The 16,392-nt window shown below is 37.4% G+C and overlaps 1 protein-coding gene across 13 annotated transcripts in view; it reads right to left on the bottom strand.

Annotated features, from left to right (window-relative positions):
* Window positions 1-16,392, bottom strand: part of cacna1db (calcium channel, voltage-dependent, L type, alpha 1D subunit, b) — a 162,119-nt gene that overhangs the window by 142,803 nt on the left and 2,924 nt on the right. For 11 of the 13 annotated variants that reach the window (XM_087179642.1, XM_087179647.1, XM_087179641.1 and 8 more), the window contains exons 1-3: window positions 14,143-14,350; window positions 12,259-12,727; window positions 11,556-11,661 (exon numbers count right to left, since the gene is read on the bottom strand). In XM_087179642.1, coding sequence (XP_087035768.1) covers window positions 11,556-11,661; window positions 12,259-12,727; window positions 14,143-14,170 — 603 coding nt within the window. In that variant the 5' untranslated portion in view covers window positions 14,171-14,350. Of the gene's footprint in view, window positions 1-11,555; window positions 11,662-12,258; window positions 12,728-14,142; window positions 14,351-16,392 lie in introns of those variants that run through there. The other 2 variants (XM_087179652.1, XM_087179651.1) reach the window with 2 other exon arrangements.

The following is a 16,392-nucleotide window of genomic DNA, read 5'->3' as shown; positions in this document are numbered from 1 at the left end:
GAGAAGCTACTAGCCCTCTCTCGCTGTCACTTCTAGTCGCGTTGCTCTCCTCCCCAGTAATGTTAAATTTAGCACAGAAAAAAACATAATACTGGTCATTTAAATAGCGGTTCATGGGATTTATTAACCCTCAGGGGTCCCTCTGTCCTTTTTTGGACATTTTCTTCACTTTTCTTTTTTGATTTGCTGATCATTTTGACTGTGTTACAGCTGCAGGTATGGATTTCTGCAAGAAAGTGTCTTTTTTGACATATTTTTAAAATCTAATGTCAGTTACTGTTACAGGTCTATTATACACCGGTAACACATTTTGTACCCTCTGGGGTTCCTCGCGTCCAAAAAAGGACACACAAAGAAAATGCTATAAAATCATCATATATCAATATTTTTTTCTGCTTTTTTTGCATAAATCTCTTAAACCATTTCAGTTCTGCTCAAACCTACCAAATGTTTATTAGTTTTCAGGATTTTAACCCTTTAAGTGCCAGTTTGAAGACATGTCGCCTCTTGTTTTATTAAAAAAAACAACACAGAATATGAGATATTTCCCACATAATACATGATGGAGGGATGTGACATTGTTTTATATCAGAGTCTTTTATATCAAGACATTTCTCAAAACCAGAATATGATCAGGGTGACTTTTGAACACTGGAAATAAATCATGTACTCATCTCGGCAGTAGCCCCCGTGGCACTCAAAATTTCGCTGGAATTTTCTAGTTGAATTAATTATTTCCATTTGGCAAATAACTATTCCTCTATAAAATGTTACAAAAGATGCCTAAAAGACCATTTAACTGCTGTTATTTTCCCATGTATTACTGGTCATGTATTATTGTTTTATTTGTTTTGCTCATATTGACATGTACATTCTCAATTTTCTGCTCTTATTTTGATATTATTGTTATTATTTCTATTAATTTAATTATATATAAAATAGATTTTTTTTTTTTAGTTTCTCATCATTTTTGTGTAGCTACATTATTTCCATTTCATATTTTCACATTATGTTCATTTTGTATTTTCATAATTTTGTGATATTTCAACGTTACTTAGGTGGGGGCTTTAAATAAGCCCATTGTGTGTTTTGTCTCTCCCTGCACTGTATGCTATTTGTTTTCTTTGTCATTTTTTTCGTATTTAAAATTGTGCAAAAACAAATAAATTTTCAGAAACTGTAATGAGAAAATGTTTGGTATTTGTACTTAATTAATAACTTAGATAATCCATCTTTTATCAAAATAATCATCTTTGTTTTTTTTGTTTTTTTTCAGTTATCTTCATGTCAGAACACACAAACCTGACACGAGGACAGTAAGTGAACTTAAACAGCGTGTAGACCAACAGGGTAAATGAAGCTTCAAGAACGTTAACCATGGTCCTCATCACATTGTCCAACGCTCGATCCCTTTACTGTATCTCTCCATTCATCCTGCCATCACTCACTTAATGCTGCTGGTTTCTGCCAACTTGGCAAATCAAGAGGTGAGCTGTGCAACACTGATCAAAAGTCTCAGACAGATAGATTTATTCAAATATAATCAAATAACAGCAATAAAGTAATAATGAAAAACAGTAAAATGATAAAAAACTGACTCTTAATAGCAATTCATATCCTCCAGAATCCGTTTGATTTAAATTATTTTGTACTTTTATTGTAACTATGAACAAAAAAAAAGGACTTGTTCTATTTCTGTCGAAGGCCAGTGTGTGGGCAGCATAATCACTTGTTATCTGATCAGAGTAGAAAACATAGCCTGTTGTTCTTTTCACTTCACGGGTACAAGTTGTGGAACACCAAGTTCCATTTGGTGGACATCTGGACAATGAACAATGTGAAGACTTGATTAAAAAGTTTATTAACCATTATGATCCATCACTCAGACTCTTGTCTATGTGTTCTATTTCACAGGAATTAACTTCTGAGCCTGTTTGTGGATAAAATAAGCAGATGGGAATGTCAGTCATTGTCATTCTCACCATACACAATAGTACATTGTCATATCGACCAATCAGGATCTGTGTTTTCCTTCCCTATAAATGATTTGAACCTGTCATGGTACTGCAGTAAAGTGGGGGAACCAATTTGACAGCGCACCAATATAGACTAATGGTGGCAACAGCATTAGTAGGAAACCTGAACTCAAACATGGAGGTAATTTGATTGGAATGGACTTTTTACGTTAGATCCAGCACTTTTCATTACTCATTATACTTCCTAATAATATGACGGATAGAGATTTGATTTATTTATTAAGAATCCTGCTTTTGATTGCAAAGAAAATTTAAAATTGTTGCTCTATAACAATGTCACCTGACATCCTCCTGTGCTAAAATCATAATTATTCCCCCACACTGTTTCCTGCACTGACAGTGAACTTTGAAATTGGACATATATTATCAGGTGAATGTCTTGGGTTTGATTCCAGATGGGGACCTTTGTTGCATGTTATACCCCCCACCCCCCTCTCTCTATAATGTCCGCTATGCAATAAAGGAAACTTGAATCACCTGGTGGTTGTCTGCCTCCGCCACTCAGACTAGTTTCAGGTTACATCCCTCTTTATCCAGAGTCATATAAAATATGAACCATTTGTTTGAAGTTTTGTCATAATTGCTGTGTGTATAATTGTCTGTGTGTCTTGACCTTTGACCACCAAAATAAGTTCATCCTTGAGGCCTAGTGAATGTTTGTGCCAAATTTGAAGAAGTTAAGGTGTTACTGAGATATCGTGTCCATGAGAATGGGACGGACAGGTAGATGGACAGACGGACAACCTGACAACAATATGTCTCCAACTGTGAATGTCGCCAGCGTGGAGGAATAAAAACCTACCACACTCTGTATGACTGTCACCACCTTCTGACCCCAATCATTACAACACTTGGCCAAATAATCTGTATATGTGTCCATCCCTTAACCACTGACAATTGACAGGAACATAATACTTGTGTTTGAATAGTAAAACATTGACAGAGAAAAATAAAACATATGCTGGAGATTTATTTATTTCAATAACTTTGTGACAGGGTTAGAGTTTGATTGTTAGTTTGATTGATGAGTATTATAATTAAAAGGCGCTACATGTCTGTCCTCACTATTAACTAAAACAATCTTTTAATAAATTCTACCTTAGTGTCTTAATGTACCACTGTCTGTCCATCTCAGCTTAAACACACACAGACACACAGACAAAACAAAAATCCATGTCTTGGCTGCTAATGAGAAGGTCTCACATACTGCACACTCACATAAAGACACCTCTGCCATCCTTACACCCACCTACACACATGTACAGTATATCCATGCTCACATATAAAAATGGAGACATTACAGTTTCAAACATTCAAACAGACTGAAGACACACATTATAACAAAATGACAGCTGGAAGTGCAGAATGTTTGTGTGAGGATGAGTTTATACTGTATGTGACCGTGTATGTTTGTATCAAAATGCTGCCCCGAAGGCTGACAACTTGCTAGGTCAACAACCAGTCACACGCTGCACTACTCTGATCACAAATATAATTTATTGATCTCTCTCTTTCTCTCTCTCGCACTCGCTCTTGTTTTTAGATGTTAAAATGACAGATAATACCATTGGTGTGTCAAATACGTCTGAAATCAGCATCATAATATTAATATTATTTTTATGTTATATAGAAAATGTATGGTATTCAATGTAATTAACAATTAACTGTGTTCCACTGTTATATATAACATCATGTGTTGAAACGACTAGTCAATTGATCAGATTGATTAGTCAGTTGTTAGAACATTTGTTGGGTCCAGCTTCTCAAATATAAGGATTAATAACAAAGTCTAATACTTTATAGATGAAATGATCAGTTGAAAAAATGATCATTAGTACCAGTAAACTTTAATAAATAATTTTCTTTTTTCTTTTTTTTCTTTTTTTTTTTACAATTTACCTAATGTAAAAATAATAATGTCATATGATCAAATAATCATAATTCGATTCCACTCAATCACTCTTATCAATAATCTTGTATTATTGCTCAACCCTCACTGCAAAACATTCATAAAAGAACCCCTAAGTGCTGAGACGCGGTCTGTCTGCGTCTCCTACTTTGTCTTTCATTACAACACACATACAAACACACACATGCAAAGAAAAAGTCATGGCCACACACACTCACGTGCTTGATGGAGTAGTGTGCTGCTTAGTGTGACTCTCATTTCCCCTCAACTCTAAACCTTTAATCCCTGACAGAGAGAATGACGCAACCTGACATTCTGTTCTCAGAATCACACACGCACACACACACGCACACATTCACACAAACACACAAATACGAAGACAAACACAAACACGTGCAACCCAAAAAACACACACCATACCTAACTGCAACATATGCACTTAGACAAGTGTATGCAGACTATGTACGCAACATACTGTCTGTACTTTCATTGTCTGACTGATAAACAACATGAACACACACACTCCCAGCGATAACACTCACATAAAACTGAATGAAGTCACTAACCGTGCTGGTGTTTTGGATAACCCTGCCCATTTCATAGCATTCAGGTCTTATGATTGCTGTTATACAACCAATTCAAAATCTTTCTGAATCACAGTGATTAGAAATGAGGAGACAAAAGAATCAATTTGTGTCTGTGTTTACAAAATATATTAAGTGTTTACACAAAGGATTAAGTAATATATTTACTGTTTACATTACACAACGCTTTACCTGTCAAAGGATTCCTGCTCTGGTAACGTGTCTGTTCTAATGGACTGATGTCCAAACCACTAGATGCTAACATCATTAAATATAATTCATATTCATTCTACTATAGATATTTCACTTATGATACACAATAGGTACATGCACAGTAAGTGCTGTGTTTAAGAACAGATTGAAGGTACTGATTCTTTTCCTGAGCAAATATTAAACTGCACTAAATTCGATCATTACAGTTGTCAAAAGTATATTTCATAACCATCTCCTGCAAAATCAAGTCTAAACCCAAGACCAGACTTTTGTCTGATGAAATGATGAGAAACAGCACTTATCCAGGGTACTGAGATAAAACAGTCTGGAACTTAAACCCATAAAGACTCTGAAGTACATTCAAAGAAATAGAGCTGAGAGAGGGTTAAACCCAGAACAATTACAGTGGGGAATTTCAGAATCATTTAATAATTTTACATTTAAAATAAATTAAATTAGGATGAAGTCTAGTCGATTTTCTGCTGTGTGATGTCATGATTTGTCTCCGGCATCTTGAAAAACCCCTGCTGCAGAGTCTGCCTATGATTTTGATCAGAAAATTATGTGGCTTGTTACCATGGTTTTATCTCCAATACTCAGCCCTGCATTAGCCAAAAGATCATTTACCCTTTGATCTCTGACTCATGCTGTTCACGTGAAGGCTCACTCACTTGCAGTTAAAATCCAGTCCAGTGATGAGAACAGTATGCATAAACAACCAGTCAGGTAAACTGGACCGGTCTTTTATTAATTGTTATCCATGATATCAGTTCAAAATGTCTCATGCACTGTTGAACTTACAATATACTTTTTTTAGTGCTGTCTATCACACCTGCTCCCTTCACTTCATACCAGGTTTTGATATACAGCAGGTGGTCAGACAGAGCCGAGCAATGACTCAACATTCTTCTCGTCATGTCATACATTGTGATTCAAAAATCCAAAAAATCCATCACAGTGAGATCTAAAATGCTTCATAGCATTTTTTTGAAATTACTGCATATACTTTTCTATAAATGGCACCATAATTATACAGAGATAATCACAATATTAATGTTGAATTTTTATCTATTAGACCACAGAATAGGGAGATGAAATCCTATATATTTCAATCACCTACAAATAAACAAAATCTGTTACAAAATGTCTCTTACAGTGTTTTGATATGTAGTTAAAAACTTGGTTTGGTGAGAGCAGATATGCCATTTTGTTTTTGCAGTTGTATGAAAAATGTTTAAGCAATGAAATGTCTAATGGCCTTAAGACGCAAACACACTGATCAGATTTACTCTCACCAGCATGATCTTACAAACTTCATCTTAAATACTAATCTCTCTTTTGATTTAGTAGTGAAAGCATGCATGGTTCTGATAACTGTCAGATCACCCCTTCTTACAGATGTGATGTGAATGTGGATGTTAGTCAATCTTATAACACTGTTCTGGAATACTTTATGAAAGCGGGTTTAGGAGAAAAAAAAAAACTCCACACGACAGATGTGAGAGCGCTGTTTTGTAAGTTAGTCTCGATTAGTTTTTAGAAACTTAAAAATCCCTGAACAAGCAGCAGCCTGCAGGTGGGTCACACATGACCAAGTCATGCTGAGTAACCAGCAGTTCAAACTCACAGATCTCTATTTTCAATTTTATTTGAGATCCCAAAGCTCCCAAAAATGCTAGAAATGTCAGACTGAAATTCTGAGAAACGTACATGAAATTATGCACAAGGCATCAAGTATTATTTTAAAAAAGTATTCCATTTGATGAAAACCTGAAACATATGACACTGGTAAATTGGAATCACCTTCTTAGTGAACAGACAGAGCTACACAGAGACGTTATGCTTTCAGACCGAGAATACATTTCTGAACAGTATTTCTGTAAACAGTATTTTATTTTTTGGGGGCTTTTTATGCCTTTAAGATAGCACAGTAAATTCTAAAAACCCAATTAATTCCTCAATCATATCATATAGACTTCACATCATTTCATATTTTCCCAGATCTCACTCAGTCAGGCATACACACACATTGCACGTCTGACACCATATTCTCATACAGCAGATTCATATAGGACTCTTATAGGATTATGAGCTGATCAGCAGTGTATGTCAGTCAGCTAGTGGCCAAAGGGGCCGTCCTAAGTCTGCGAAATTACTAAATGGCTTAACAGGATATTAATGATTCTCCACTCTGCACTGTAAAGGGAGGTGGAGGAGAGAAAGGAAAGAAGAGGAGGGATGGTGGGAGAAGAAGAACAAGAAAAGGATAAGAAGACGCAACAAGAGTGGAAAGCATCGAAGAGATAGAAAGTTAAGTAGACAGAGATACAGATTTAATAACCTGGGAGTATTGGAGAGGTGAGGTGAGGGTCAGCAACAAACAAAACAAAAGACTGACTGTACAGCAACAATGCATACCTTCATGCTCAATTTCAAATTTTACTTGCATGCTGTATTTGGGGTGACTTAACATGTATGCTAGCATGTAATATTTTTGTGCTATATCAAAATGGCCGGACAGCGTGCAGAAAACAAAATAAAGCACTTTCATCCACGAACGTGCTTGGGTAGTCCTCAAATGTTGATGCTGACTCAGCTAAACTGCAGGAACTTAATTATGACAGGGCCTAATGCAATATAGAAATAATGAAAAAATCAATAAAGCAATAATGAAAGAATTCAGGTTAAATTCTTATTATATAATCAAATGCAGCACAAATATTTGGAAGTTTAACTGTTTCAGTAATCCAATAAATTATAAACAAGAACAAAAATGTTTTTGATGCATGGATATTAAATTTGGGAGAAAATCCCTTTTAATACATTGTGTGTGTGCGTGTGTTTTGTGATTTAAAAATGATAGATAGATAGATAGATAGATAGATAGATAGATAGATAGATAGATAGATAGATAGTCTAACCTAACCCTCCTACTTGTAAGCTCCTGCCCTACATCCCTCCACCCATCCACCAATCCTCCCTTCCTTCCATCCATCCATCCATTCATCTCTCTTTTCCTCCCCTCTCTCTCTGTAACCTCCACTCATTTACTGAAGACTAATCCACTGCCCTGCTTAATCCCTCAACCTGCTCTCACAAACACACCCACACACACTCTCTCTCCTCCTGCACACTCAGTCTCTCACACTCGTAAACACTCTCTTATATAAAATAAAACACAATCACACAGAGAACTCACTGCAGGCCTTGACATTTTCTCACTGAAAACACTTATGAATTCACAGCAGGCCTAAATGATATATTCTTCTATATTCTTCTTCTGATATGTTCTTCCTCTGAAACGTTCTTCCTCTGATGTTCTTCCTCTGATATGTCCTTCCTCTGATAAGTTCTTCTTCTGATAGGTTCTTTTTCTGATGTTCTTCCTCTGATATGCTCTTCCTCTGAAACGTTCTTCCTCTGATATGTTCTTCCTCTGAAACGTTCTTCTTCTGATATGTTCTTCTTCTTCTCATATGTTCTTCTTCTGATATGTTCTTCCTCTGATGTTCTTCCTCTGATATGTCCTTCCTCTGATAAGTTCTTCTTCTGATATGTTCTTCCTCTGATGTTCTTCCTCTGATGTTCTTCCTCTGATATGTCCTTCCTCTGATAGGTTCTTCATCTGATATGTTCTTTTTCTGATGTTCTTCCTCTGATATGTCCTTCCTCTGATAAGTTCTTCTTCTGATATGTTCTTCCTCTGATGTTCTTCCTCTGATATGTCCTTCCTCTGATAGGTTCTTCTTCTGATAGGTTCTTCTTCTGATATGTTTGATATGTTCTTTCTCTGATATGTTCTTCCTCTGATATGTTCTTTTTCTGATATGTTCTTCCTCTGAAACGTTCTTCCTCTGATATGTTCTGCCTCTGATATGTTCTTTTTCTGATATGTTCTTCTTCTGATATGTTTTTCTTTTGATATGTTCTTCCTCTGATATGTTCTTCCTCTGATATGTTCCTCTGATATGTTCTTCCTCTTAAATGTTCTTCCTTTGATATGTTCTTCTGATATGGTCTTCCTCTGATATGTTCTTTTTCTGATATGTTTTTCTGATATATTCTTCCCCTGATATGTTCTTCTTCTGATATGATCTTCCTCTGATATGTTCTTCTTCTGATTTATTCTTCTTCTGATATATTCTTCCCCTGATATGTTCTTCTTCTGATTTATTCTTCTTCTGATATATTCTTCCCCTGATGTGTTCTTCTTGTATGAATCGGATGAAAATTCTGGAGACAGAAATGGTCCTTAACAAAAAGGCTTGAAAGGTGCAGGTTGAAAGGCATGTTTTATCAAAAGGAGGTCAAACAGATTTGACATATACCTAATAAATCATACCATGCCTTTTTTACCACAACTTTTTTCATACCATTTGCACAGCTTGAAAATCCAATTGAAACCTGGAATTTGCAACCTTGATAACAGTGTTCAAACACAGTGAACATTTTGTTATTTTCATGTCATTGTTGTAGTTGCATTTTCTTTTTGTGGTTATGCCCCTCTCCGGTGTCTGTTTCTGGTCTTCTTTCCCATCCTTTGCTATGAAGGATCCGATTAAACAACACCTACCAACTCTCTAAAAAAGGATGAAGCAGTTGTCGAAATACTGAGTTGAGAGAGACACCCCCATGTCCCATGTTCCACAGAAACTTGAATGGATTTAAAAAACACACACACACACTTCTCAGTGTACAACAGGTTTTGCAGTGGTGCACCTATTCCATGGAGGGTGGTGGTGGGGGGGGTTGTTATATTTTATTATTTTATATTTTATATTATTATTCAATTATTAATGAAAGAATGGCTGAATGTGCCATTACTCCACTTTGTACAATTCATGTCATCAAGACACAGATGCACAGTGTGCAGCAGCCATGATAGTGGACTTTTCATCCCACCTTCGATTGTGGTGATGGTGCAGGTATTTACAATTATTGGATTAATTGAGGAGGTAATCTAAAAATGTATTGATAATGAAAATGTAGCAGTGGCTCTAAGCCAAAGTAAATCATATCATCAAGAACAACAACCACAATGAAATAAGGACAATCACATCAAAGTATGAGCGAGCTTCTAGGGTACATTAAATGATCAAAATATATATACATAACCTGAACTAAAATGAAAAGTTTTTCATTCAGATGAACAAAGATCAGATAAAAAAAATGTTCAAGATGATAAGAAATTGCTCTCTAAAACCAGATGCTTTCCTTCTCTCTCTCTCTCACACACACACACACACACACACTGTACATTGTGCAGCATGAATAATTCCCATCTGTTAGGGGAACATGCTACATATCTGTGTGTCTCACTCACTCAACAAGCACGCAATCACACACACACACACACACACACACACACACACAAACACTGTACACAATTCCCTTGCAAATGTTGGAACTGCTTTATAAAGGATATTGCAACACAGGAAAAAACTATTACCAAAAAATGATACTGCTCATTTGGCAATAAAATCTGAGGTGAAATGATTTTCATTGAAGTAAATAAACACAAACAAAAGAAGCAAAAGCAGAAGCTTTCCTTGAAGATACATTTGATCTGGTCTGTGTAATCGTCAGCATTTATACATATGCTGTAGTCACAGTTTTCTAACATTCTCTTATTAATAGAGATCACAGCCAACTTTTGAAGTTACTATAATTACTTTGTCTCTGGTTTTAAAGTCTAAACAAGATTTGAACAACAATATCATTTGAGTGTATTACATAATCTGATATGAGGTGAATTCATTCATTATGTTGTATTGTATGGTAATAATAATAATTTTGTTTATAGTTTGATGCAGTGAATCATAGGCACCTAAACAAACTGCTGTGGCACACAGAGTGTGGAGAAGACTTTTGTGTGTGTGTGTGTGGAGAGTGGGGGCGTGTGTCAACAAAACAATGAAACCTCCAAACATCCAAATATTGCCAGGAAAGCCGACCGATGCAGCTCACACATCCAGCCGCTCACACTCATGCAAAGGTGTTGTGTCTAGCTATTGTGTATAATCTGGATGATGACAAATAGTGGCACTAGCAGCCAGCACCACAGTGCTGCACAACAAAGCAAGCAACATCTGCAGAACCACATGCAAAGAAAAACGCAAATTGTAAAAAAAAATGATTTACACAAAGCATTCAACTACACTGAATTGATAGATATGGTTTTGCTATCTCAAAACTTGAAAAATAAATCCAAAACTATCTGTGTGTGTAACACTTTAAGATTAGTCAAGCTAATACATTAGAAGAGTTTAAAGTGTTCTAAGTGACATTGTCCTGATTTTAAGGCAGAGAAAAACCCCAAACTTTACATGAATGCATCTCTTTTATTCTACCAAATTCAGCTAGCATCTGAGAACATGTTGTTAAGCACCAGTAAACTAAAATGTCGACTAAATAAGATGATCTTCATATTTCCATTGAGATTCACATGTATGTATGTTCTATTCAAAGCACAAGATACTAGCCTTTAATACTCTTACATTACAGATTATGAAAAGCTACAAAATGCCCTTATGCCGATTCACCAAAGGCATCACAATGTGTTCTTCTGGGAATTCAATAAAACTCAACACACACTTTCCAGGAACAGAAAATAAAATTTTCAGGACAAGTGTCACCTCTGACCCAGAACCAAACTCTTGAAATTCTTCTAGCATGCTGATCTGAACCATCAATGTATCCTTCTGTCATGTGCAACTTACAACGACTGGGATATAGACACTGCAGTACGGTATAGGTAGGGATGTACAGTATATTTCAGCAAACCCCAGTTTCATAGTTTCCAGCAGCACTCACCAGTTCTTGGTTGGTAGAATTGGAGTCATCTCCAGGGAAGGGGATGTAGATGGCTAAGGCCACACAGTTGGCAAAAATAGACAGCAGTATAAAGATATCAAATGGTCTGGAAACAGACTGTTAAGGAAAACACTTATCTCAAATGGATGTTATTAAGTACTTACAGTATTTCAATCATGTAAATTGTGTCAGTTTTTGGTGAATCCCTACTTTTTGTCTGTATTTTGTCTCTTTGTTTGCTTTCTCTCTGTCTCTGACACTGTGGTAGAGAAACTAATCTATAAAAACTAAATATTTAAAAAATAACTAGTCAAAGTAATATAATCTAATGTAATCATGCAATTAAATTCACTTGATAACAAGTGGGTTTACAGTTTATGAGGGAGTTATCTAAATTCGGATAATAAAAAAATAAAGCGCATTTGGTCCATTATTTATTAATTTACTCGTTAATGTGTCTATCTCCTCAAATCATTCATTGATCAACACAACCAATTATCTAACATTACATTAAAGCTTTCACACAAAACCACCTTCTATTTAATTAAAGTCTGGCAATTGCAGCCTACAGGCCACTTCCATTCCAACAATAAAGTTATGGTTCATTATTTCAATGACTGATAAAATTCTATATTCATTCATCACTCAAACAACTGCCATCCATCCATTCAACCAGTGCCCCTGTGTTAGGGCTACAGGATACTTCCACTCCACCAGACTGATGCAGGCCCTGCGGATGGGGTTGTTGAGGGTGAGGCAGAACAGTGCTCTGGGTGGCCTGCTGTTGGTAGATCCTCCCTGTTTTTTGCTCTTGGCATACTGCTGCCTCTTCCTCTGGGCCAGTGAGCCTACAGGAGCAGGTCCAGTGGTGCAAACTGAGGGCCGGGAACTCATCTCATGCTTTGCAGGATCGTCCTGTGCTTGGCGAGCAGCACTAATGGCAGCATGCCAAGCAAGGACTGGGCTGACACCGGAGCCAGGGCCACCAGGGCCCTGAACGCCGCTATTGGCCCCAAGGAGGCCATAAGAGGAGCCGACAGGCTTGCCGGTGCTGGCCGGGGCCTGCAGGGGCTCCGGTGGATGGAGCTGGTGCAGACAGGTGTGGCTTTCTGACCAGAGCGCCGAAGCATCAGTGGAGGGAGTAGTCCTTCTATTGCTGGCATACTGTGCCCCTGGAGGCAGAGGGTGGGGGGGACAGAGACATGATGGTTAAACTATTTTGAGACTGTGAATGTGAGTATAAACAGAAAAACCTGCAATTATGTTCCCCACATTGTCAGTGCATTTTGAGAAACCAGCTGCTTTTTATTGTGCTCTTCTAATCGAAGTTTGAATTTGTAGAATAATTAAACAACCCTCGTACAAATGTAGTATATGAACCACCCTGAACCAGCTTTAATACTTTCCGCAGTCGAATGTAACTATCCACCAGGACAAGAGGATGAAGGCTGAAATAGAATTTGAGGGGTAAAGATGTAGAAGTAATATGGGTAGAAAAGTGAGAAGAGGAAGAAGATAATTGATTTAAAGGGAGTGTGGAAGAGACAGAGGAGACAGAGAGAGAGAGAGAGAGAGAGAGAGAGAGAGAGAGAGAGGCAGCTTGCATGAATGAGAGGGACAGAGAGAGTCATTAAAATCAATGTAAACCTCCAGTGAAAAAGACTGTCCTTGACACAGTCACTTTGGTTCACTGCATCTCTACAGCATAGTCGCATCAGGGAATAATGTCTCTCACACTGAGATGACCAAATCAAGCACATTGATCCTTCATCAGAAATATATTTTATAACTCTTATAACTCTATCTATGAAAATGTCTTAATTTGCATGTAGCCTGAAGTCAGTCTGATTCGATGAATAGAAAAGATGTTTTAACAAAAATTTAAAAGCTCTAGTGCAGGAAGGTATTAGTGCAGGACTGCTGGTCCTCCTCATTCCGCAACAGAACATCACCAGAGGTGCAAAACAAGTACAGCCGCTTATTTCATGATGATCACGGCCTGTCTGATATTTCTGACATGTACTGTATATGATCCCAGCAATCCTGCTGGGTGTCGTACATCCGTCACACTGACTCCTTACTGCTGTTCCCGACTTTAATTTGAGCTATGGCAGCTTTTTAAAGCAGCACGTTATTAGGACCACTTCTCACCCGTGGAAACTGTTATAAAATAAACAAATAAATAAAAACTAACGGGATTCACTTGGAAAGTTGACTTAGCGTTTCCGTTCATTCTGGAGGGCGCAGATATCCAGAGCCTCGTCCACAAGCTGTCACATGGTTCCAAACCGATCAGTTGACCATAACATCAGACTAAATAGTCTACAGCCAACCATTTTTCGGAGAACTAGCAGCAACTCGATTCCCCTGCGGATTTGATAAGTGCTGTCATTACATCCATGCAGCCTACAACAAGCGCTTACAATACGAAATCTCTTCACTAAGATAACTTGGAATAGCACCTCAGAGGCAGACACGACTCAGACTGTAATTACATAGAAAAAGCAAAAAATAAACCATGAAAGCGCTCTCGCCCCCTCTCGGAGCGCTCTCCAACTCTCCTCCTGCGCTCCACGCACGGTTTTACCTTCAGACTGTTCATCTGCTTCTTGCATCCTCGAATCCACATCGAAAATATCCGTTTTAAATCCAACTCATCTTTGGAAAAACCGTGCAAAGGTGTCGACGCGCGAGCCTGAACTGTGCCTTTGACCTGAAATAGAAATTGTTCCTCCAGCGCAAACCCTGAGAGGAACGCCAAACATTTTCGCCACATCCGGGTGCCTGCCTGCAGATTCACGGCGGATCCGAGAGGACGCGCTGATAGTAGCAGTCAATCCACTGCTGTCAATTATTCTTAGTGTGGGTGGAGTTGAATTGACAGAAGCTGAAGCAACCACGTAGATTTAGAGTAGCCATAGCTACTGGAATCACATATAACCTACAAACTGGAAATGCACCTGTTGCTGCCCTTAGGAAACTTCCAAAGAGCGAATTTTAACATCAGTTCCAACAAGAAAAATGATTTTGTCTTGCCAAATGTTTGCAGACAAATATGATGATTTATACATTTAAAAAAAACATTGAAAACACAAACAAATTGAATGTTAATGTGAATGGAGTTCTAAGAAAAACAATATAGCCTGGGAGACGACAACAAACAGCTGCTATTGAAGGAGTCGTTCTGTGGTAACTGGATGTAGTTATTTAAACTGTAATAATAGTGTTTGTATGAATGAAGCAGCATTTGGAGAAGGGACATGGTCTTTGAAGCCTTACAATTTTAAGACTAAAAAATATTGTCAAAACAACTACTAAAAACGACATGTGGCCATACTATATATTAAAGCCAACATCATACATCATACATTTCTGTCCATGTTTCGGTGTCAGCCTGCCGTCATGATACAGTCTATGGCTAATACAATAGAAACAATTCAGATGAGTGGAAATCTAGTTAAAGGCTACTCTCTCTCCTGCTAGGGACATTTCTGGATAGGAGGATAAACACCAAGCCCTCATCCAATCCCTACGGTTAAGCCCCTAAAAAGTTCCTGTATCCCGGGTCATTGGACTTACCCCTCAGGGGTCTTCCCCTTATAATAAACGGCATTCTGTCACCTGGCGCTTCTCTGGGGCCTCATAGCGCCGTTTTCTGCCATCACCCCGCGGCGATTCGAGGGGAAATGAGTTGTCGGAGCTGTGATGGAAGGTTACTAGTGATTGGATTACCTGTGCCTGCATGGAGAATAACAGTTTCACTCTAGCGCTTAATCCCCCGATTATAATCCCTGCTCGAATGTTCCCTCAATAGTGCAGGTGAAACAGGCAGCTGCAGCTCAACTGGACCAAATTATAAACAATGCAATCTATGTTTTGTTTATTTGTTTGTTTGTTTGTTTGTTTCACGCAGCTCAATTACTTCAGTAGTAGTATATACACCATCTTAATCTAACATTGACAGGTTCAAACTGAGCTGTTCAAACATACAGCACAACATGACTGACAGTGTAGGAGCTGGTTGTGATTGTTTTTTCTCCTATGATGAACACAGTATTGGTCTGACGCATTTTAGAAAATAAAAGTAAAATTAATTTCACTGACTAAAAGCTCTGCTTCAATTTAAAAAGTACTTCATAGAAATGTAGTGGAGTCAAAATCCCAATATTTGTCTTTAAAGTGTAGTGGAGTAAAAGTCAGTTTCCAAAAAGAATGATAGTCAATTAAAGTGCAGATACTGGAAAAATATACTTAAGTAAGGTATTTAAGTAGGCTAACCTAAATGTAGGCTATGTTGTTATTGCTCACTCCTACTTGTGGTCTATAATACACAGAGTTTCTCAGAATAAAAAAAACAAATTATATTGGACCCAGAAATAAACCCCGTGGTATTTATGTAACAAGAAGATAATGTGGATGTTTTGCTGCAGATAGCTACATTGTCAAATGTGTCCCCTTGATTAATACGATTTTTTTTATTTTCGTTTTACATAAAATATATACTAGCTAATAAACTGTAGGCCTAATTTTATTGTCTTGATGTACTTTAATTGAATTTACAGAGCAGCAGGGGAACGGATTGGCCATATCGTTGTCCACTGTTTCTAGATCTGCACCAACAAAGCCTGTTTTGTAATCATATTTATTAATTTTATTTATTTATCTGTAATATAATTTTATTTTAGAAAGCACACTACCTAACTTAGCTAGGCTAAAGTAAGCTCATAAGGTCGAACATCATTTCTTACAAACATTTCGTTTTTAAACGGTACTCTAACAAATTAAGACTAAATTATATTTCGGTTTAGAACCTGTGGGATAAATAAGGTTTTCAGAT

The sequence above is a fragment of the Seriola lalandi genome, unplaced genomic scaffold (assembly GCF_002814215.2).
Source record: "Seriola lalandi dorsalis isolate HSWRI2012SDOR001 ecotype SW California unplaced genomic scaffold, Sedor1 jcf7180002054861, whole genome shotgun sequence".
In the NCBI taxonomy this organism is placed as follows: Eukaryota; Metazoa; Chordata; class Actinopteri; order Carangiformes; family Carangidae; genus Seriola; species Seriola lalandi.
The sequence above is the reverse complement of the archived record's forward strand: the minus strand, read 5'-3'. Positions and strand labels throughout refer to the sequence as shown.